General features: G+C 53.0%; 1 protein-coding gene and 1 non-coding gene across 5 annotated transcripts in view; one reads left to right on the top strand and one right to left on the bottom strand.

Annotated features, from left to right (window-relative positions):
* Window positions 1-23,379, bottom strand: part of PEMT (phosphatidylethanolamine N-methyltransferase) — an 86,115-nt gene extending 62,736 nt beyond the window's left edge. The window contains exons 1-2 of one of the 4 annotated variants that reach the window (XM_021928793.2): window positions 23,204-23,379; window positions 8,781-8,888 (exon numbers count right to left, since the gene is read on the bottom strand). In XM_021928793.2, coding sequence (XP_021784485.1) covers window positions 8,781-8,888; window positions 23,204-23,299 — 204 coding nt within the window. In that variant the 5' untranslated portion in view covers window positions 23,300-23,379. Of the gene's footprint in view, window positions 1-8,780; window positions 8,889-14,093; window positions 14,280-23,203 lie in introns of those variants that run through there. The other 3 variants (XM_003912405.5, XM_009189792.2, XM_003912406.4) reach the window with 3 other exon arrangements.
* Window positions 10,481-10,587, top strand: LOC116271200. Its single transcript, XR_004179623.1, has one exon. It is a non-coding gene; the product is annotated as a U6 spliceosomal RNA (small nuclear RNA).
* Window positions 23,380-23,487: the final 108 nt, after the last annotated feature.

Raw genomic sequence — 23,487 nt, forward strand, 5'->3', positions numbered from 1 at the left:
TGGGCTGGTCCCACAGCAGCTACCAGGTTGGCTTTCCCGGAACCTGGAGGGATCCCTTGGGACACTCAGAAATGAGCCATAGACCACTGGCTGGGGATCTGAAAATGGAAACTGAGGCAGCAGCAGCAGTAAACGCACACTAAGGGTGGTAGGCAGGTGACGGAGCTGCAGGTGAGGAGGTGACTGAGGTGAGGCAGGAGCACCCACACCTTTTCCTCCTCGTCCTGGCTGTCACCTCCTCCTCACAGGAGCCAGGAGAAGCACACCTCACCTTGCCCACAGCGCCACCTACCGTCTGGCCACCCTGGGGTGCAGCTGCTGCCAGTACCAGCAAGCAGGTTACACATCCCAGCCCTGGAAACCCCAGGCCCAGCCAGTGACCCAGCGCAGCAAACGGACTCTCACCTCCCAGAAAGGAAAAGCTGCCTCTTCCCAAACTAACTCTCCAGACTAGAGTGGCCAGCTGTCCTGGTCTGCCCAGGACTGGCTTGGGTTCCAGGGAAAGGGACTCTCAGGCTAAAAGCAGGAAAGTTCCCGGCCAGAGGGACAGGTCAGCTTCCTGATGCAGACATAAGACCTGCTGCCCGTCTATAGGTATCCTCCGCAGGGCCGAGGGCCGGGGCTTTGGTCTGGTTGACAGTGAGTGTCGGAACGCCTGTCTGCAGCTGACCTGTCAAATGCCTTCCCTCCCTGGAGCACACGCTGCCCCTGGCCCGATGGAAACCCCACCCTCAGAGCGAGAGGTCTTGGGCACGGTGCACTGTGGGAGAGAGGGGCCTCGGAGGGGAGGGGCTGCACACTGACCTTGAGGACGGAGCTGGGTGTCCCCAAGCAAAGACCTGCACATGAGAGCCGGGCACCCAGGGAGAGCAGAAAGCAGGGTGGCCACGCAGGGCTTGGAAGGGAACAAAGGCACCAGGAAGCACCCTCCCAAGGCTGGAGGAAACCGGCGTGACTCTGTGTGCATCTGCCGTCCTGGCAGGACTCCTTACAGCTCCCCTTCAGGTTCACGGGGTCCCAGTGACGAAGGGAAGTCAGACACAGGCAACTCTGCCTAGAAATCCTTTTAGGTGGGAAGTAGGGTCCCAACTTGCTGTGTCTCCAGCAGCTCTGATGTTGGTTACATGCAACTGGTCTTCAATAAAGTTACAATACCAAAGCATGTGCACACTTCGCTCTTGTAAATAACAGTGCTCAAGGCGGCTGCTGTGCCTCCCGTGCTGGCTCCCTCGGGATGACACAGGGCATGGCAGGGCAGGGCAGGGTAAGGCAGGGGGACTCCAGGAGCTGGAGTGGCACAGGCTGCCTATCTTATCTTCAGTGGGATGCCAGGAATCGCTGAGCCTGCTACAAATGACTACTGCGCTTTACCTCCCTGTGGTGCTTTATTTCACAAAGTCGGGGTGTGCATAGAACCTGGCACAATGGAGCCTCACCTTGTCCACCAGGTGCCACCGCAGAAAACCAGTCAATGGGCAGTCCATGCTCACGAAGCCAATAAACACTGCCTACACATCCATTTCTGCCAGGCATGGTGCTGGGCACAGGCACTGAACTACAACAGGTGCCCTGCCCTCCCTGATGCAGAAGGTCAGGCAGCAGCTGCCACCCAGAGCACTGCACATGCAAGGGCTGGTGATGCAGGAGCAGAGCAGGCTCCGCTTCGACTCTCTTAGGATGCTCCTGGGATGCTCTAAGAGGACAGTGAGGGACAAACAGTGACAGTGGGTATGGCAGGCTGTGCTGAGAGGTGGGCACTCAGACCGCCCAGGCAGCCATGCCCCTCAAGGGACATCAGGCAATGTCTGGAAACCGTTCAGATGGCCTGGACTTGGGGTACTACTGACATCTAGTGGGCAGAGGCCGGGGACATTGCTGGACACCTAGAGTGCCCGGGATGGCCCCAAATGTCAGCAACCCTGAGTCAGAGAGGGCAGGGTCACCTGGAAAGAGACACCTGACAAGGACCACTCCAGGCTGTGGTAGCAAAGGTCTATGGGCAGCCTTGCACAAGAGAGGCCAGATCACCTAGGAAGGCCCAAGACCTGGGATGACTGAGGATGCAGGTGGGAGGACGCCTGCCAGAATGGCCTCCCGGGTCAGGGGAAAAGTTCCATGTCCTGGAAGACCTGGAGACCTCTGAGCATGGCTCTCAGGGGTGGCTAGAGAGAAGCAGTGGGGAGACTGGCTGCAAGCAGCTGCTGCTGGTGATCTGGCGGGGGCGAGGGCGTGAAGCCAGGTGGAGTCTGCAAGGGTACAGACCCGGGGGCAGGTGAGAAGAGGGAGTCCATGCTGGTCCTTGGACCACTGCCCTGGCATCTGGAGCGATAGACAAAGAACAGAACATCGGGGAGGTCCTGGCAAGGGCTCCCTTTGGAGACTGGAGACTCCTAGGCAGGGCCACAGTGCCTGGACCCAAGGTCCTGGAGCCCTGAGGAGTCCGGGCCACAGACTGAGACCCAGACGACAGAGGGAAAAGCCTATCAGTCCCTCTGCAGCATCTCGATCTTTGTTTCCTGAGGCCTTATCACAGCATTCATTACAAACGTATCTGTGCTCTGGAAGGACAGAGCTCATTCACTCTCTGAGGACGCACACAGTGCCTGGTGCATGGCGGGTTCTCGGTGACTATTCGCTGAACAAATGAACATCAGGCGGAGGAAGCAGAATTCACAAAAAACAGCAGGAAGAAAGCCAGAAAAGCATTGTGGCACGCAGGAAGGCCAGTCTCCAGGAAGAGTGAGGGTCCGCAGTGTGAATTCCCCCAGAAAGAGAAGGCCGGGAAAGCCTCCCTTGGTCTGAACAAGGAAGAGGAGGAGGAGGCCTCGGGAAGAAATGTTCCAACAGAGTGGAGGAGATGCCAGCTGGCCACATGGAGGGAGGGGTGGGAGCAGGTGGCTCACCTAGGAAGCCTGGAAGGGAAGAGAGGAGGGACGGGGTGGGTGCTGATGAGCAGGAGCGGGCAGCACCCCAGCCCAACACTGGGAAAACACTCCCTAGAGCCACAGCCCAGAAAGGCACACAGTGGGCCTGGGGCCAAGGCCCCTCTCCAGTGCCCCCAGCTCCCCAGGAGTCCAGACTCACACACAGTCTGTTTCGTTTTGTTTTGTTTTGTTTTGTTTTGTTTTGTTTTGTTTTGAGACAGGGTCTCACTCTGCCACCCAAACTGGAGTTCAGTGGCTTGAGCACAACTCATGGTAGCCTCGACCCCAGGGCTCAAGTGGCCCTCCCACCTCAGCCTTCCGAGTAGCTGGTGGTCACCACCACACCTGGCTGAATTGTGTATTTTTACAGAGACAACATTTCACCCGGGCTGGTTTCGAACTCCTGGGCTCAAGCGATCCACCTGCCTTGACCTCCCGAAGTGCTGGGATTACAGGCGTGAGCCACCATGCCTGGCCTTCACACACAGTCTGGAGCCCAAGGACATCCGTGTCTGACACAGGCAAAACCGAGCTCTTCCTCCACAAGCCTCTCCTCCCACGGTTGCCCCAGGGCAGCCAACGGCCTTGCTTCCCACGGGTCACTCAGGACCAACCATGGGCTGGCCAAGCCACCTCTCTCGGCTCTCCCTGACCACTCCTCCCACCTCCGCCAGTCCCAGCGTGGTCAAGCTGCCATCTGGGGCCTACTGGCCTCTCAGCTCCACTTTCACCTCTTTTCGTCTGTCCTTGGTGCAGTGGCCTTGAAACCCTGACTCAGATCATGCCACCTCTGCAATGGCTTCCAGCTCAGAGTCCGTGGAATGTCTCCCCATGGCTCGCAAGGCCTGCACCACCGTCCCCAGTCACCTCTCTGTCCTGCTCCTCCATTCTCCTCCTGCCTGGCTCCAGCAGCAGTTGTTCCTTAAAACCTCTGAGGACACTCAGAGTGCCCCAGGACTTTTGCACTTGTGTTTTCCTGACTAGAAGGCTCTTCCCCAGACACCTGAGGGCCCTCCTGCATGAGAATCAGGTTTCTGGTCAAAGGACACCCATCAGAGAGGCCTTCCCTGACCACCACCCCCATCTGTCCCTCCCCTTGCCTGCTGTGTCACTGGCAGTGCTATACATTCATTCACCACTGAAGCTGCTGCGTGAGGGCCAGGGGCTGGGATGGCGCCCAGCACATAGTAGATGCTCAATAAACATTTGAAGAATGTATGAATGAACCTCTTCAAGCTTCAGTCTCCAAAGGGGATATTAACAGCATTTGCTGTGAAGATTCATTGAAATACTGCATGAAATGCACTGGGCATAACACCTGAGCATGAGTCCTACCACCACCAGCCAGCCCTCTGCAGCAACTGAGGATAAAAATATTCAGGGGCCAGGCGCAGTGGCGCACACCTGTAATCCCAGCACTTTGGGAGGCCAACACAGGCAGATCACCTGAGGTCAGGAGTTCGAGACCAGCCTGGTCAACATGGTGAAACCCTATCTGTACTAAAAATATAAAAATTAGTCAGGCACAGTGGTGTGTGCCTGTAATCCCAGCTACTCAGGAGGCTGAGGCAGGAGAATCACTTGAACCTGGGAGGTGGAGGTTGCAGTAAGCTGAGATCGTGCCACTGCACTCCAGCCTGGGCAACAGAGCAAGACTCCGTTTAAAAAAAAAAAAAAAAAGAGCCAGGCGCGGTGGCTCAAGCCTGTAATCCCAGCACTTTGGGAGGCTGAGACGGGCGGATCACAAGGTCAGGAGATCGAGACCATCCTGGCTAACACGGTGAAACCCCGTCTCTACTAAAAAATACAAAAAACTAGCCAGGCGAGGTGGCGGGCGCCTGTGGTCCCAGCTACTCCGGAGGCTGAGGCAGGAGAATGGTGTAAACCCGGGAGGCGGAGCTTGCAGTGAGCTGAGATCCGGCCACTGCACTCCAGCCTGGGCGACAGAGCCAGACTCAGTCTCAAAAAAAAAGAAAAAAAAAGAAAAAAAAAATGCTGGGCGCAGTGGCTCACGCCTATAATCCCAGTTCTTTGGGAGGCCAAGTCAGGTGGATCACGAGGTCAGGAGTTTAAGACCAGCCTGGCCAAGATGGTGAAACACCATCTCTACTAAAAATACAAAAAAATTAGCTGGGCGTGGTGGTGGGCGCCTGTAATCCCAGCTACTTGGGAGGCTGAGGCGCTTGAACCCGAGAGGCAGAGGTTGCAGGCAGAAGATAACGCTTCTGCACTCCAGCCTACACGGAGTGAGATCACTATCTCAAAAAAAAAAAAAGGAAAAAACAGAAAGAAAGAAAGAAGGAAGGGAGGGAGGGAGGGAGGGAGGGAGGAAGGAAAGAAAAAAAGAAAAGAAAGAAAGAAAGAAAGAAAGAAAGAAAGAAAGAAAGAAAGAAAGAAAGAAGAAAGAGAAAGAAAGAGAGAGAGAAAGAAGAAAGATCCAGAAAAAAAATAAAACAAAATTAACATTAATGCAAAAAAATACAGTATAACTACCTAGCATGTACCCTGTATTAGGTATAAGTAATCTAGAGATGATGTACAGTATATGGGAGGTGGCCGATGTTGGCACCCATCACAACATTGTTTTCCATCAGACTCCGAGATATCTGTCGTGATTTTGGTATCCATGGGGAACTGGAACCAATCCCCTCTGGATACCCAGGGACAACTGCATTGATAAGTTATTTAAGGGCTTCCCTGGTTGTGGCCTGCTGGCCTGTTTTTGTTTTTGTTTTTTAAGACAGGGTCTCGCTCTGTCACCCAGGCTGGAGTGCAGTAGTGTGATCACAGCTCACTGCAGCCTCGACCTCCCAGGTTAAAGTGATTCTGCTACCTCAGCCGACCCAGTAGCTGGGACTACAGGTGCACACCACCACACACGGCTAATTTTTGTATTTTTTGTAAAGGCAGGGTTTTGCCATGTTCCTCAGGATGGTCTTGAACTCCTTGACTCAACTGATCTGCCCATCGGGCTTCTGGCATCCAGGAGCTGGGCCTGGTCATCCCACTCCAGATGCCGTCCGGATATTCTCCCCGGCAGCAGCCCACTGAACTGCAACATGTTTCTGTAACTTGTTTCTGTAACTTTTCTCCTTCAGAAACCACTTTGAAGAGCTCGCTCTCTCTCCCACTAATGACCACAAACTGTTCCAGTGAAAAACTTTCTCAAAATGAGACTAATCAAAAGTTTATGACCAAAAAAAGAAAAAACAAAAAACCGTATGCCAAACACACAGACACATGCTGTCTGTCTTCCAAATCTTACTGCATCTTTTTTTATTTTTATTTTTATTTTTTGAGACAAAGTCTCCCTTTGTCACCCAGGTTGGAGTGTAGTGGCACAATCTCGGCTCACTGCAACCTCCGCCTCCTGGGTTCAAGCAATTCTCATGCCTCACTCAGCCTCCCGAGTAGCTGGGAATACAGGCATGCCCCACCACATCCAGCTACATTTTTGTATTTTTAGTAGAGACGGGGTTTCACCAGGTTGGCCAGGCTGGTCTCAAACTCCTGACCTCAGGTGATCCACCCACTTTAGCCTCCCAAAGTGCTGGGATTACAGGCGTGAGCCACCGCACCCAGCCAAATCTTACTGTATCTTAACCACTCTGCCATTCATGAGCCACTGCGAACCTTCACAACGAACTGCACAAAAACACACTGTTGGCTGGGCCAGCGGGAAGTGACCTGAGGGGGCTTGTGCATAAATAAAAGCGTCCTTAGGACCCGCTATGCATTCGGCCAGCCAAGCCCCCGGTGCTGGGAGACCCACGTGTACCTTAATGACTGCGGGTCAATGTCAGGCCTGCAGGAAGCCGGAGGACAGGGACCTCCTCCAGCTGTGGAGAAGGAATGTAGACAGGAAAGAGCACGGCACACCCAACACCCCAAGGCTTAGGCCCACGACATCTTCCAGCAGGGGTCTTTGGCTTTTTAAATACCCCGGCCTCGCTTCCTGTGGCTGCTGTAACAAATGACCACCAACTTACAGCTGAAAACAACAGCAATCCCCAATCAGTTACCACTGGGCCAAAATCAAGGTGTCGGCTGGGCTGTGCTTCCACCAGAGGCTCTGGGGCAGACTCCATTTTTTGCTTCTTCCAGCTTCTGGTGGGCCTGGCCTGCCTTGGCTAGTGGCTTGGTCACTCCAGCCTCTGCCTTCATGGTGACGAGACACTCCTGTGAGTCAGTGTCCCTGTGCCACGCCATTGTTAAAAGGACACACACAATGGCACTTAGGGCCCAGCTGGGTAACTCAGGGCCATCTCCCCAGCTCAAGCTCCGTGACTTCATCACATCTGCAAAGACCCTTGTGTGTGCACCACCACAGAATGTGGACGTCTTTGCAGGACCATTTTTCAGCCTCCAAACACCCTCTTCACTCTTCACCACCTCATATCTCTGGCATGCTGGGTGCGTGCAAAGGTGAAAGGAGAGGGGAAGCATGCAGGCCAGGCAGTGGGCGGGAATGCCAGGACGGCCAGGCACCGCGGCTGCAGCCCTGGCTACAGGGGCCCATGTCAGGAGGTTGGGGCCAGCTAGGGACGGTGTGGCTGAGAGTACAGGTGCTCCCCAGCCCAGCCAAGGCTTTTGAGAAGAAAGGGGTGTCCAGGAGGCCTGTGTTTGGCTACACCAAGCTCGCTAGTCTCAGTCCTACCTCTGAACCTCCCCTTGAAGCCCCTCCTCTGTGGGCCGCCGGGGCATCCATCCTCAGAGCGTGTCCGGCATGTTCAGGATAGCAGGGACAGGGCATTCTTTGGAATGTACTGTCTTTGACATGAGCAGGCCGGCCCCCACCCACTTCTCTCACCAGATGGAGAAAAATCTCAAGTCATAAACTAAATGAAAAACACGTCCTGTTCTGCCCTGGGATCAAGGGCTCACCTTAAATGAAAACTGTCTGGAACAATGTGCTGCTGACGCTGATCTTAGCCTTACTCTGCAGATTAGCCTCGGGGGTGATCACAGGGTGCTCAGGGCTCTGCATCAGCAAGCCCAACCCCCGCTGAGCCCCGGGACCACCCACTCCCCCAGCAGGATCCCCGGGAAGCAGCCCAGAAGCACCCCCCAGAGACAGCCTTGGGAGAGCAGGCCAGGAACGCCAAGAGCTTCACCCCACAGTCTGGGGGGTGGGGGGGGTCATCTCAGAAAGGCCGAAGAAGGAGCTGATGGCCCTCCCCTCCCACACTTTCCTGAAAGGGCCCAGAGCCCACTTCCCACGCAGTCCACCCACCCCTCGGTGCTGGTGCCCAGGCACCCAAACATTCCCTGGCACCCATCAGGAGCTGGTGCCACGCTGGCTGCTTGTTTTCAACTCATGTCGGCTTGCTCCTGCTACCCAGCTCGCCTGGGTCCTGAATGTGCAGGCCGTTTTGCAGGAAACCTCATGTGGGAAAAATAACCATGTTTATGGAACACACGAGGGGTGGGGGATTCACAAGCAAGTGGCTTTACCGTGTGACATGGCAGACAGGGAAGAGAGCCCCTACTTCCTGGACAACCCACTTCATGCATGAGAAGGCCACCAGATTGCCGGGCACATGTGACCAATGGCAGCCCCACTGTGGGGCAGCGTTCTCCTGCAGGCTTTTGTGAGGCTAGGAGGGCCACCCCTGCAGTCCTGGACCATCCTGACACCAGCCTGGGCAGTCCAGTGGCTGCTGGACCCCCAAGGTGAGAGGGCAGGAAGCGCCTAGTACTCCACACCAGCCAGTGACAGACACGGGAGGGAAGAGCAGAGCTGTCTGTCTGTCTGTCTGTCTGGCCAGCCAGCAGCAACCGCCGCAATCCCCTGCATGTGGGGCTCAGCCAGCAATGGGATACTCCCGTCTGGACAGTGTCAGGCATATCACTTACCACATTCCAGTAGAGCGGATTGAAGGCGATGGTGAGGACAGCAGCCACAAAGCTGGGATCCAGGGGGTCCACGTAGCCCAGCAGCCAGGTCATAACGCAGAGGTCTGCCTGCAGGGACAGAGCCAGCATCAGCACCGCTCAGACACAGCAGGGCCTGTGAGCCCCCAGGAGTCGGAGACAAAGTTACCCTCTGGGAACACGCCGGGAGGCCTGGGAACATCCAAGTCCAGCAAAGGTTACTACAGTGTAGTCTCATAAAAGGGAAGATAAAAATCTGAAACCTAATGAGCTGTGTCATGCCCTGGGAGGGCGGCCGCAGAAGTGTGCCTGGACACCAGATGAGGAAATCAGCACCTCTGAAGAGGGGTGCCTGGTGCCCTGAAGGGAGGTGACACCAACCCTGGTGTGACGGAGACCCTCCGGGATGAGGGTTCTCAGAGGCCCCAGAGAAAATCCAAGCAGCTGAAATAAATGTGAAGGGATGCTCAACCTCACTAGGAATCAGGTAAAAGCGAACTAAAACAATAGTGGTGCGCCTCTCCTCACTCATACTTGACAGGGGACAATCTTGAGTGCACACGAAATCTTGGCGCAAGGTAAACTGAAAAAGTGTGCACCCACGCCCCAGCCACCCCACTTGCATACAGGGGGCACGTGGACACTGCCCCCCTCCCCATCAGCTTGCATGAAAACATCAGGAACAATGACAAACAGCTGAGGTGTCCAGCGACCAAAGAAATGGAAAAACCCATGGCCCATTCCTACAGCAGCTAAACTACAGCAGTTAAAAGCACTAGGTCTACACACAGCACTGTGAAACGTTCTCAAACACACCGTCAAGTAGTAGAGCAGGCTGCACAATTCAGTGCCTAGACAGAAATTTCTAGAAAACAACACAAAATATACTACCAAATATTCAGGTTTTTTTTTTTTTTTTTTTTTTTTTAAGAGACAGAGTCTCCCTCTGTCGCCCAGGCTGGAGTGCAGTGGTGCGTTCATAGCTCACTGCAACCTTGAACTCCTGGGCTCACTTTGGGAGGCCAAGGTGGGAGAACACTTGAGGCCAGGAGTTTGAGACCAGTCTAGGCAACACAGTGAGACCCTGTCTCTACAAAAATATAAAAACTAGCTGGGTGTACTTCCAATTACTTGGGAGGCCAAGGCAAGAGGATCGCTTGAGCCCAGGGGTTTGAGGCTGCAGTGAGCTGTGATCGGGCCACTTGCACTCCAGCCTGGGCAACGCTGTCTCAAAAAAAATTAATTAATTAATTTAAAAATAAATAGGCCGGGCCCGGTGGCTCACGCCTGTAATCCCAGCACTTTGGGAGGCCGAGGCGGGTGGATCACGAGGTCAGGAGACCGTGACCATCCTGGCTAACACAGTGAAACCCCGTCTCTACTAAAAATACAAAAAATTACCCGGGCGTGGTGGCGGGCGCCTGCAGCCCCAGCTACTCCGGAGGCTGAGGCAGGAGAATGGCATGAACTCGTGAGGTGGAGCTTGCAGTGGGCCGAGATGGTGCCACTGCACTCCAGCCTGGGCGACAGAGCAAGACCCGGTCTCAAAATAAATAAATAAATTAATTAATTAATTAAAATAAAAAACTGTTTCTAAAATGCACTGAAAAATATTATGGTGTCTCTCCACATGCAACTCAAAATTTTTTTTAAATACTAAATTATAAAATAAGTGTAAAGTTGTGCTTGCTTCGGCAGCACATATACTAAAATCGGAAAGATATAGAGAAGATTAGCACGGCCCCTGCACAAGGATGACACACAAATTCGTGAAGCATTCCACAAGGAGGGGAACATCACACCAGGGTCTGTTGGGGGGTGGGGGGCTAGGGGAGGGATAGCATTAGGAGAAATACCTAATGTAGATGATGGGTTGATGGGTGCAGCAAACCACCATGGCACGTGTATACCTATGTAACAAACCTCCACGTTCTGCACACGTACGCCAGAACTTAAAGTATAATAATAAAAATCTTTTTAAAAAATTAAAAACAAAAATTTTTTTTAAAAAGTATAAAGTCCATCACAGCTGTGATCTTTCCCATAATGGTGTGTTTTGTTCTACTGCATTTGGAAATACAGTAAATTCCTTCAAAGAGCACTTTGATCTCCTATATTTTGGGGAAGGGGTGGGGAGGAGATGGTGCTTCTGCCCAGGGTCAGCCAGCCCTGGGGGGCAAGCACAGCCTCCACTCCAATCCTTGCTTAACCAAACGACAGTCTCCTGACATAACTCTGCCTGCTACCAGGCCACTTGCAGGGTATGACCATGGGATGTCCCTCAGACGTCTATCAGTACAAAGCCATTTTCTGCTATGGCCTGCCATCCTTCCCATGTGTGGCCTCTCCACCTGATCAGCCTGCATCCCTGAGGTGCAAACATTCATCTCACTACAGGGCCAAGGGCAGAGCTAAGCAGATATTAAACGCCCTAAGCCAGGCGCAATGGCTCACGCCTATAATCCCAGAACTTGGAGAGGCCGAGGTGGGTGGATCACCTGAGGTCAGGAGTTCAAGACCAGCCTGGCCAACATAGTGAAACCCCCTCTCTACTAAAAATTAAAAAATTAGCCAGGCGTGGTGGTGCACACCTGTAATCCCAGCTACTCGGGAGGCTGAGGCAGAAGAATTACTTGAACCCGGGAGGTAGGGGTTGCACTGAGCTGGAGGTTGCAGTGAGCCAAGATGCGCCACTGCACTCCACTTGGTGACAGAGCAACACTTCGTCTCAAAACAAACACACAAACAAAATGCTCCAATGCAGACCCCTCCTGAGGGATGAATGCAGCCAACATGGGACCAAAGGTGCAATGCTACTGGAATCTGGAGAGAACAGCTGAGTGGGTGAGTGGCCACGGCAGCAGGCATGGGCATCAATAAGCGAATGACTAAGAAAAGCCACTCCACAAATGGCGGGAAGAAGGAACCAGGGAAGCACCACTTGCCTAGCTGTGGCCACAGCCTCTGGGCACCACGCAGTGCCTGCCCAGCACCTGCAGCCAACAAGGCCTGGTACTCCAGCAGGTGCCTCCAAACGCCTGGGGCTGTGAGCCAAGCCCCACACTCCCCAGAGCAGGCACTGGCCACTCATGAAGGACAACTGGACAAGGCTCAGAGCAGGCTGCCCTGCCCTGAAGGGAGGGGTAGGGAGGGGAGGGAAGGTCTCTGGCGCAGTCCCAAAGCTTCTAGAACCTGGGACTTAACCTGAGGCCTGGCCTTATCTTCAGTTTGATGATAACATCTATTAAGCACCTCTAGTCCATCGCAGCACTTTGGGAGGCCAGGCAGGCAGATCACAAGGTCAGGAGTTTGAGACCAGCCTGGCCAATGTGGTGAAACTTCGTCTCTACTAAAAACACAAAAATTAGCCAGGCATGGTGGCGCACGCCTGTAGTCCCAGCTACTCAGGAGGCTGAGGCAGAAGAATGGCTTGAACCCAGGAGGCAGATGTTGCAGCTGAGCCAAGATCATACCACTGCACTCCAGCCTGGGTGACAGAACAAGACTCTGTCTCAAAAGAAAACAAAAAACACATCCGATTCCAAGGCCCTGTCCCTTGACAGCCTGGTCGGGGAGGGTGGAAAGCTGGCTCAGGGTAGAGTCCTGGCTTTGGTCATGCCTGGCACTTATGAAGTGCACCGAGGGTGAGTTATCTCCCTGCATGTGCACGGCAGACCCTATGAGTGTGCCAGCGGCCAGTTTTCACCCATCCCACCCGCTCCCCATTCCCCATTCAGCCCCCAGCCAAAACCTGGCCTCGCCCCACCGCTCCCTTGTCTCATTCCCATTACCAATGCTCCCGTGGCCCATCTGTTATTCCGCCTCTTACACAACCACCTAATACACGCCCTCCCCCAACCCTGGCTTTGCCGGTTGCTCCCCAGGGCACAGCAAAGGACCTCAGTGGACTCCTGGCTTTGGACTTCCCCCAGAGCCCTCCCCATGGACACTTACCTATGGACCAGCACGCTGTTAGCCATGCCAAAGAGGAGAAAGGGCAGAGTGTGAGTCACAGAGCAGAGCCTCGCTCAGCTAGGGGAAAGGGGAAAGCAGGAAAGGCCTAGGCACACTGAGCCTGGGGCCAGGAAGGGACACAGGGCATTTTCCAGGGCCAGGAAAAACACTTTCCATATCACTGGCACCTCTTCAACTCTACACCTAAGAGAGGTGCATCTTCCTGAGTGTAAATGATCTCCCCACTGCTTCCCCGCTGGGCCCTGGGTGAAATGCTGCCTCTCATAAGGAATTCAACTCAATGTTAGTCACCAAATGCTGAGCTCCACTAAGGAGGTCCTCACTCTAGGGGGTCTAAGAAAACACAGGACCTGGCAGTGAGCGAGCGCACACCTGTCTCTGGCCATCCTCTCAACCACCCTAAAAGTAAAGCCCTGTTGTTAGCCTACTCGGCAGATAAAAGAGCAAAGCCTCCAGACCCCAGACAGTGAGGAGCAGAGCCAGCCTGAGCAAGGCCAGCCCTACCGGACAGAAAGCCCCATGAAAAAGGACAGGGGTAAAAGTGAGTGCTTCTGGGTCTTGAAACCCAAGGAGACTGGGAAAGTGAGCAAGAAATATGCGTTTTTCACCTTTTGTGGGAGCCAAGATGAAGGAGGGAAACTGAGGCACTGAACGATTAAGCAACTAACACTGAGGGAACCCAGCAGCAGCTGACATCCACCTGAGTCTCCCAATTAGGGCTGAACTGGTCAAAGCTGGAACATGTCCACCCCCTCCCCCCTCTCCCTCCCGTAGCCAGATCCCAGTGGCCTCAGGTCAGCCTGTCTCAGGAGGGTGGCGGTGTGCATCCGGTCACTTCAGTCACCTTGAGGAGGATTTGTGTTGCCCGGAGGAGCGCCTGCTTCGCTGGAAAGAATGACTAATGGTTCAGAGTGGAATTCTAGGCAGCAGAGGGAAGCCCCTCCCAGCCCCCGGATCCCCACTCAGAGACATGAAGGTCCCTTTCTGATAGCTGTCATTTCCAAAACCCCCCTCAGGAGGGTGGACCTCCCTCCTGAAACTGGGTTGGCAAAAAAGAACCATATCCAGGTCAGACGTGAGCAGAGTAGGAGAGTCCTGGGTCCCACATCCAGGCTCTGCCTGCGGGTGTCAGAGACTCCCTTGATGGCCTCCCCTGCACACCTGTCACCAAAGGAAGGTCTCCCATCCACTCCCAGCCTCAACTTCCTTCATACAGCGGAGGTCCCGGCTTTCTGCTACCCAGTAATTCCAATGGAACCCCCTCCAAGGCTCCAGGTTGCAGAGGCCTCGAAATCTGACTAAAGGAGAGGAGCTACCCACCACGGCCAGGAGGTCCGCTGAGCTGCAGGAATAGCTCGGGTCCCACGGGTCACCGACGAATGGCCTCGGCTGTTAACACCCCAAAGCGTGGGTGAGGAAGAGGCTTACGACAATTCACTCCATTGAGGGCTGCAGGGTTCTCAGGAGCAGCGCTCTGTGGTCAGGGAATGATCTGCACTGGGTCAACATATCACATTGTGACACATGGGCAAACAGCAGGCCCGGACAGGCAAAGTCACATCGATCCCAGGCCACACACCACACACAACAAAGGGCAGGGGAATAGGTGGGGGCTGCAGGAGAGGGGATGGGGTCCTTCCAGGATCCATCACCCCTGCAGAATCTGCCTGCAGCGCTGCAGCCCCCACTGCCCCCAGAGCTGCCCTCATGCCCTGGCACCATAAGCTGACTCAGGTAATGTTTATTTGGGGCAACTTTGGGTTAGAGCTCTGTGCCTGGCACAAAGACATAAGGATGAGTGTGCCAGAGCCTTTTTCCTCTAAGAAGTTTATTCTCTGGCCCGGGCCCAATGGCTCACGCCTGTAATACCAGCACTTTGGGAGGCCGAGGCAGGTGGATCACAAGGCCAGGAGTCCAAGACCAGCCTGGTCAATATGGTGAAACCCCGTTTCTACTAAAAATACAAAAATTAGTACACGCAACTGTAGTTCCAGCTACTGGGGAGGCTGAGGCAGAAGAATCACTTGAACCCAGGAGGCAGAGGTTGCAGTGAGCCAAGCTAGTGCCACTGCACTCCAGCCTGGACAACAGAGCAAGACTGCATCTCAAAAAAAAAAAAAAAGAGAGAGAGAGACAGAGAAGTTTATTATCTGGCTGTGCCTGGTGGCTCATGCCTGTAATTCCAGCACTTTGGGAGGCCAAAGCAGGCAGATCACCTGAAGGTCAGGAGTTCGAGACCAGCCTGGCCAACAAGGTGAAACTCCATCTCTACTAAAAATACAAAAATAGCCAGACACGGTGGCAGGCGCCTATAATCCCAGCTACTAGGGACGCTGAAGCAGGAGAATCGCTTGAACCCAGGAAGCAGAGGTTGCAGTGAACCGAGATCGCACCACTGCACTCTAGCCTGGGCAACAAGAGCGAAACTTCATTTCAAAAAAAAAAAAAAGGAAAAGTTTATTATCTGGCAGGAAAGGGGAAGCCATTTCACTTTAAGCCAGCCCCCGACCCTGTTTTTCCACATAGGAGGCCACCTGGCTCAGAGGACTCTGGCCTTTGGCAGCCACTGTCTGAGCTGGGAGCTTCACCACCCGCCACGAGGGACCATGGCAAGCCTCCATGACCAATCTAAGCCCAGGTTTCTCTTGAGTGGAATGCGGGTGATGAGACAGGCCACCTGAGGTTACCTTCTGCACAGAAGCGAGACCGGATGTAAAAGTACAGGGCGCACTCAGGGCCGAGGCTGGAGGCCCCTCTACTCTGTCTGCTTAAAGTCAACTAATACAGGTCCCTCTCACCTCTCACTCTCTGGAGGGACCCTCCTGGGAAGACACAAATCCTAAAGGAATAGCCAGAGAGGGAACACTGACCCCGATGATGGAATCTGAGGTCAGGCAAGCCCTGGGCAGCAAAGACCATCTCATGGCGGGAGGGGCGGAAGTTAGAACGTCACAGTGCGACTGTGGTCTCTAGATCCCACAGTAAAATGAAATGGATGGCAGCTGCTCCAGGTCCCCGGATCCATAACTCCTTTCAAGAGGGTGAAATGTCATTCATTCTTCATTTAACAAGTGTGACCGGCGCCAAACTCAAAAGGCACTGACGGCTCACAAGCTCCAGCCTGGGTGGGCGTGGGGCTCGCGGGTAAGACTGTGCTTCTCAAGGCCCTGCTCTCCTCCAGGCTGGGCTGCCTCTTCTCACTCCTCTGCTGGTTGTGGGCTTCACCCCCATTTTCTTTTTTCTTTCATTATCATTATTATTATTATTATTATTATTATTTTATTATTAGGAGACAGGGTCTCACTCTGTCTCCCAGGCTGAAGTGCAGGGACCCGATCATAGCTCACTGCAGCCTCAAACACCTGGGCTCAAGCAATCCTACTGCCTCAGCCTCCTGAGTAGCTGGGACTACAGGTGCACGCCACCACACCTGGCTAATTTTTTTAATTTTGTAGACACGGAGTCTTACCACATTGCCCAGTTTGGTCTGGAACTCCTGGGGCAAGTGATTCTCCTGCCTCGGCCTCCTCCCAAAGTACTGAAACTGCAAGTGTGAGACACCAAGCCTGGTCATCCCCCTTTTTTTTACTTTTACCTTCACGGCCCAGGACAGAACCTGCTAGGTGCTACTGTGCCTCTGTGCTAATACACATTGTATTTTGAAGACAATAGTAACCATGAGCCAGCCAACCTTCACTCCGAAGTGAACCAGCTGCCAAGCTCTGGCAAGGGACATGCAGGAGGCAGAACAGACTGCTGATGAGACAGGGACACCCATGCCACGGCGGGCAGCCATCTCCCCTTACTGAGTGCCGCTTCCTAGCCTGTGAGGTGGGAATGGTAGAGGTGCCATGGGACACCAGGAGGATTAAACGAGAAAGTGAAAGGACAGCACTCAGTGCAGCGCCTGGCGGGGGCCACGGCTAGACAGACGCTGGCTGTGACAACTGTGTCACTGAGTGCTGGTGACAACGCTGCGAGGCGTGCCCACTCTTCAGATTAAGAACTGAGGTGAGCGGCCGGGTGTGGTGGCTCACGCCTGGAATCCCAGCACTTTGGGAGGCCAAGGTGGGTGGATCACCTGAGGTCAGGAGTTCAGGACCAGCCTGGCCAACATGGTGAAACCCCATCTCCACCAAACATACAAAAATTAGCCAGATGTGGTGGCGGGCACCTGTAATCCCAGCTACTCTGGAGGCTGAAGCAGGAGAATCACACGAACCCGGGAGGCAGAGGTTGCAGTGAGCCGAGGTCACACCACTGCACTCCAGCCTGGGCGACAGGGTGAGACTCCATCTCAAAAACAAAAACAACAACAACAAAAAGAAGTGAGGTGAGGTATGAAGCAAAAGCGGACAGAACTAAAGGGTGGAAAAGACAAATCCACAGTTCTTGTTAGGACCCTCCACAGTCCTCTCAGTGACTGACAGAATCAAAGCAGTGGACAAGAAGGCTGCTGGAGCTGGCAAGGTTACCAAGTCTGCCCAGAAAGCTCAGAAAGCTAAATGAATATTATCCCTAATACTTGCACCCCAGTCTTAATCAGTGGTGGAAGAAGGTCTCAGAACTGTTTGTTTCAATTGGCCATTTAAATTTAGTAGTAAAAGATTGGTTAATGATAACAATGCATCGTAAAACCTTCAGAAGGAAAGGAGAATGTTTTGTAGACCACTTTGGTTTTCTTTTTTGCCTGTGGCAGTTTTAACTTACTAGTTTTTTTGTTTTGTTTTGTTTTTTGAGACGGAGTCTGGAGTCTCTCGCTTTGTCGCCCAGGCTGGAGTGCAGTGGCACAATCTTGGCTCACTGCAAGCTCCGCCTCCCGGGTTCACGCCATTCTCCTGCCTCAGCCTTCGGAGTAGCTGGGACTACAGGCACCGGCCACCAGGCCGGCTAATGTTTTGTATTTTTAGTAGAGATGGGGTTTCACCATGTTAGCCAGGATGGTCTGGATCTCCCGACCTCGTGATCCACCCGTCTCGGCCTCCCAAAGTGCTGGGATTACAGGCAAGAGTCACCGTGCCCAGCCGACTTTTTAGTTTTTAAAATCAGTACTTTTGAATGGAAACAACCAAAAATTTGTCACAGAATTTTGAGACCCATTAAAAAAGTCTAATGAGGAAAAGAAAGAAAGAGACAGAGAGAGAGAGAAAGAGAGAGAGAGAGAGAGAGAGAGAGAGAGACGCAGGTGGAAATCGGTGAGGACACAGCTGACCTGAGCAGCGCCATCCAGTGGCTGGACCTGACCACAGCACACAGCAGCCTTGGGAAAAGCCTGCAGTCTCCTTGGTGCCACCAGGGCAGATCACACTCGGGGCCATTAAACAAACCTTAAATTTAAATGAATAGAAAGCATACACAGTATGCTCCCAAACCACCACAGAATTAAACTCGAAATCAGTCACAGAAAGCGATCGTGGAAACAATGCACACGAGGGCCAAACGGGAAGTCTTGGGAAATCTAGAAACATTTTGAACTGAATGAAAATGAGAATAGAACACATGAGACCCTGTGGGATGCGGCTAAGGCAGGGCTTCTATTAGGAAGGAAGAAAAGTCCCAGGTCAGGAATATAAGCTTTGCCCTTAAGAAATTAGAGAAAGAGTGGCTGGGCGTGGTGGCTCACACCTGTAATCCCAGCACTTTGTGAGGCCGAAGCAGGCAGATTACTTGAGGTCAGGAGTTCAAGACCAGCCCGGCCAACATGGTGAAACCCCGTCTCTACCAAATATACAAAAATTAACCAGGCGTGGTGGAGGGTGCCTGTAATCCCAGCTACCCGGGAGGCTGAGGCAGGAGAATCGCTTGAACCCAGGAGATGGAGGTTGAACAGTGAGCCGAGATTGCACCACGGCACTCCAGCCTGGGAAGCAGAGGGAGACTCTGACAAGGAAGGAAGGAAGGGAGGGAGGGAGGGACGGAGGGAGGGAAACTGGAGAAAGAGGAATAAGTTAAACCCAAAGGAGGCAGGACAAAAAAATTAAAGATAAGCAAAAATCAATCAAATTGAAAACAGGAAGACAATAGAAAAACAAAAATCACACCCAAAGTTGGTTCTTTGGGGAAAATTTTTTTCCTGATAAAATTGAGAAACCTCCTGCCAGGCTGACCAAGAAAAAAAGAGAAAAGACACAAAACATTAATATCAGAAATAAAAGAGGGGACTTCTCTACTGACCTCACAAACATTAAAGTGATAATAAGGGAATACTATGCATAACACAAATTAAGTAACTTAGATGAAATGAACTGATTCTTGCGAGACACAACTGCCAAAATTCATTCAAGAAATAATCCTTTATCTTTTAAAGGAATTGAATTCATGGTTTAAAAACCTAAAAAAAGAAAACCGTGAGCCCAGATGGTTTCCCTGGATGAATTCTACCAAACATTTAAGGAAAAAAATAATTCCAATTCCACACAATCTCTTCCAGAATATGAAAGAGGGAGGCAACACTTCCCAACTCACTGTATTACCCTGACACTAAAACCAGGCCGGTGCGGTGGCTCACCGCCTGTAATCCCAGCATTTTGAGAGGCCAAGGTGGGTGGATCACTTAAGGTCAGGAGTTCGAGACCAGCCTGGCCAACATGGTGAAACCCTGTTGCTACTAAAAATACAAAAAAAAAAAAAAAAAAAAAAAGAAACCGAGCATGGTGGTGGGTGCACCTATAATCCCAGCTACTCCGGAGGCTGAGGTGGGGGAATTGCTTGAACTCGGGAGGCAGAGGTTGCAGTTAGCTGATATCACGCCATTGCACTCCTGAACACATGCCTGAGCGACAGAGCGAGACTCTGTCTTAAAATAAATCGATCAAATAAAACTAGGCAAAGAAAGAAAATCCCCCCAAAAATGAGAGCAAATCAAATCCAGCAATATATACAAAGGATAATGATAACACATTAGGACCAGCCAGGGATCATCCCAGGAATCCAGAGCTGGTTCAACATTCCAAACATCAATGTAATTAATATTTACAGCTCAATGAGGAAAAACAGTATCACCTCAACAGAGGCAGGGGAAACAAGCTCCAAGCGTTTCTGTCATTTGCCCAAGGTTTTGATGAGCTGCCATGGAAAGCCTCAACCCTGCTCTGTCTTGGCTGATGCCAAAATTACTGAAGACAAAATGTATGGCCTTGAAAACACTACAGATTAACTCATCTACTATAACGGCCTAATGTTTATTTCAACTAAAGTAATACAATCAAAAAAGTTTTAGAAACCATTTTGTGTAGAGGCAAACATCTTTCTCTGAAAGGCATCAGGGTTTTGCCTCCAGCGCCTTGCTCAGGTGCCCATATTACACACAGTGACCTGTGTCCCCAGCCCCAGGTCTCTCAGCCTTCTGAATACAAGGGCTTTGCCTTCTTGAAGACCACCCTCAAGTGGGCTGCACTCGACACTTCCCTCATCTCATTCTGGTCTTCACCATAACCCCCTTACTGTCCCCATTCTTCTTGACACCAACACCAAGCTGGAGACATCATCACTCTCCCGCTCTGGTAAGCAGGTGATTCTCTACGGAAAGGGGACCTGAGACCTGGGCATGTGCCCTTGCTCTGAGGACCTTAGTGTGCTCTACCAGCCTCAGTGCCCGCACCCCTAGGCCCTACTGGAGCCATCTTTTGAATCCTGGAGGTGCCCCTGCCTGTGCACAGCAAGACACAGATCCTGCTCTCGTCCACCTGCCACCCCACTGCCTTCAGGCAGCTGCCCAGCTGAGAAGCAAGGCTCCAGACTCCCCTGGCAGGGAGGGCAACAAGGAGCAAAAGGGCCTCAGTCAATGAGGCTGCAGCGGGCACACTCCTCACCCTAACTCCTCAGTCCAATGGCTGATTTTTTGGTTTGTTTGTTTTTGTTTTGAGACAGAGTTTTGCTCTTGTTGGCCTGGCTGGAGCGCAATGGCGTGATCTCGGCTCACCGCAACCTCCACCTACCGGGTTCAAGTGATTCTCCTGCCTCGGCCTCCTGAGGAGCTGGGATTACAGGCGTGCGCCACCATGCCCGGCTAAGTTTTTGTATTTTTAGTAGAGACGGGATTTCTCCCATGTTGGTCAGGCTGGTCTCAAACTCCCGACCTCAGGTGATCCGCCTGCCTCGGCCTCCCAAAGTGCTGGGATTATAGGTGTGAGCCACCATGCCCGGCCCCAACGGCTGATTTTTTTTTTTTTTTTTATTAAAAACAAATGCAAGATTCTGTACCTGCTGAAGCAGGCCCAGAAAAGAGCTGGTGGAGGGCATGGTACCCAGAGCAGCACTGTTTGTTATGACATGGCAGCCACCGGTCACAGGCGGTGCCACAAGCTTGGAGTACCACGGGATGAAATAATTTTGATATATATTTTGGTAACAAGAAAACATATTGTTAAAATCATTTTTTCTATTTCTTTGCTATTTTCCATTTCTTCTTACTAATTTAACGTGGCTACTAGAAAGGTTCAAATTATGCATGTGGCACATGATGTTTCTACTGGACAGCACAGGGTTAGCACCTGAGATCCTGCAGCTCAGACACCCACGGGGTGAAGAAAAACCCTGCAGTTCTCTCAGGCCAGGGACCGACATATTTTAAAACCAGAGATTTCGATTGAGGAGGGAGGAGAGCTACCACATAAGCAAATACGTAATGTTGTATGTTGTGTGTTTCTTTCTTTCCTTCTTTTTTTAAAAAAAATCCCTTGGCAACAGGAAGCTTAACTGCACTAACAAGGACAGCAGAAGAAAAACAGAATGTTAGTCAACGAGGGTCACCCTGACCCGAACCCCAGCCCCAGCTCTCTCCAGCTACACAGCCCCAGGGAGAAAGGAAAAGAGCAGAAAAGCCCATCCCTCACACACCCAGTTAGTCTCCCCTACCCACTGGCAGGCCCTGGGGCGGCCCCTAGCTAGGTCTGCAACAGGACACTGCCCTCTTGCATTCTGCCCCCCTTCTACACGGCTCCCTCACCCACCCTTCTACGCGGTGGCTTCTGAGGGCAGCCCCTGGAGGTGATCATGACCTCCCATCTTGATCTGAGGATTATCAGATATAGGTTTACCTGGTGAAAATGCAGGAGCTGTAGGGGCAGGACCCATCACTCATCTGACTGCATGTTGTAATTCAATGAACAGTTTACTAAAGTAATAGTCTTCTTCCTCTCCTCTGCTGAGCACCGATCTGGCCAACGGGTCCTGCGGTCCCTCAGGGCCAGCGGCCCATCTGCTCCTGCGCCTCCTGGAGGGCTTCGCACCTGCCTCCCTAAACTGGGGCATCTTGCCCCACTGACTGACCCTTTGGCTCTCAGATCCCAGGTCCCTCCCTCGCAGATAGGGCAACAGGCTCTCTTGGGATTTCAATCCCACCTCCCCATCAGCTATTCACTCTTCAAAACACTAACTGGTGCTAGTTCCTTCAGAGGACTCTCTGGCTTTCCAGGCCTACAGTCTCCCTCCCTAGAATGAAAGCTCAGTGAGAGAAGTGCCCTTCACCTTCTGAGTGACAGGAGGCCCTCAGCAGGCCCTGAATCATACTGGCTGGATCAGTGAGTGAATAAATGCACATGTGAGTAAGGAATGAAGGGAGTGAAGGAACTGGATTAGAAGCTGCTTGGAGAAGAGATGTGCCTTACAGGCTTCATGAAGAGTGGGTGATGAAAAAGGTAAATGGAGTATCTAAGAGGAGGCTTTGATTGAAGGGAGAGTGCAGGAGAGGTTGGAAACTGGAATCCATTGGAATTGGGAGTCTGGGGAGATGCCAGGACAGGCACTCTCCGGCCTAGGACTCTGGAGAGGGCAGCCTCAGCAGGCAGGCCAGGTCCCCAGCTTCTGGGGCCGGTCGCACCCATCCTGGCCCCGAATGGGTTGGACGGTGGTCTGCAGCCTGCTCAGGGCCGGCTGGGAGAGATGCAGGATCCCCACCACTCTCCTGCCTCTGGGCAAAAGCTGGCCTCCTGACCCTGGGGGATGGACGGGAGCAGGGGCCACACAACACACTCCCAAACATATAATGGGTCTCCTTCACCCTCGCCTACCCTCAGTCACTCAGTCACACACAGCCTCGGTCATACACACCTACACTCACTCTCCCGCACACTCTCAGAGCACCACATAATTTCAGTGAGGCAGACACAAGTCCAAAGACTAACACGCACAACCTCTGAGACTCACACAATCTCAGGGCCACACACGGGCACACAACCAGACGAGCTTAGGAACGCCCCCCTCTCTGACACACGCAATCTGAGGTTTACACGCGCGCGCACACGCACACACAGAGACAACAGCCAGCGCTCCCGCACGCAGCGCCCCCGCACGCAGCGCCCCGCCCCTGCCACGCCACGCCTCCATTGCCTGGGAACTGGCGGTCCCGCCCCCTCGCCGCACGCTTTCACGCCCCTCGGGCCTTCCAGATCCCTCTCCCCGTTTCCGCGGCGGTCCGGTGCCGTCAGTACCTGCCTAAAATCAATATTGCCGAGGCCTCCGCAGCAATCAGGGCCCGCCACCGAGCTACTCGTAGGCTTGGCTCCCGGGTCCCCAGATCTCTTCATCCGGGGGCCGCCTCAGGAGGAACCACGCAGGCCCCCCCCTGCAGGCACGCGCCCCCGGAACCGGCCCTATAGCGCCGAGTAAGTGCCGCCAGCCGGGGCGCTTTCCTGGTGACCCCAACATATCCCGGCCTTCTGGGAAATGTAGTTCCCCGTCACCGCGAAGCGCCGCTTTATCTGAGAGCTCGCGA

This window comes from Papio anubis, chromosome 17, assembly GCF_008728515.1.
Source record: "Papio anubis isolate 15944 chromosome 17, Panubis1.0, whole genome shotgun sequence".
In the NCBI taxonomy this organism is placed as follows: Eukaryota; Metazoa; Chordata; class Mammalia; order Primates; family Cercopithecidae; genus Papio; species Papio anubis.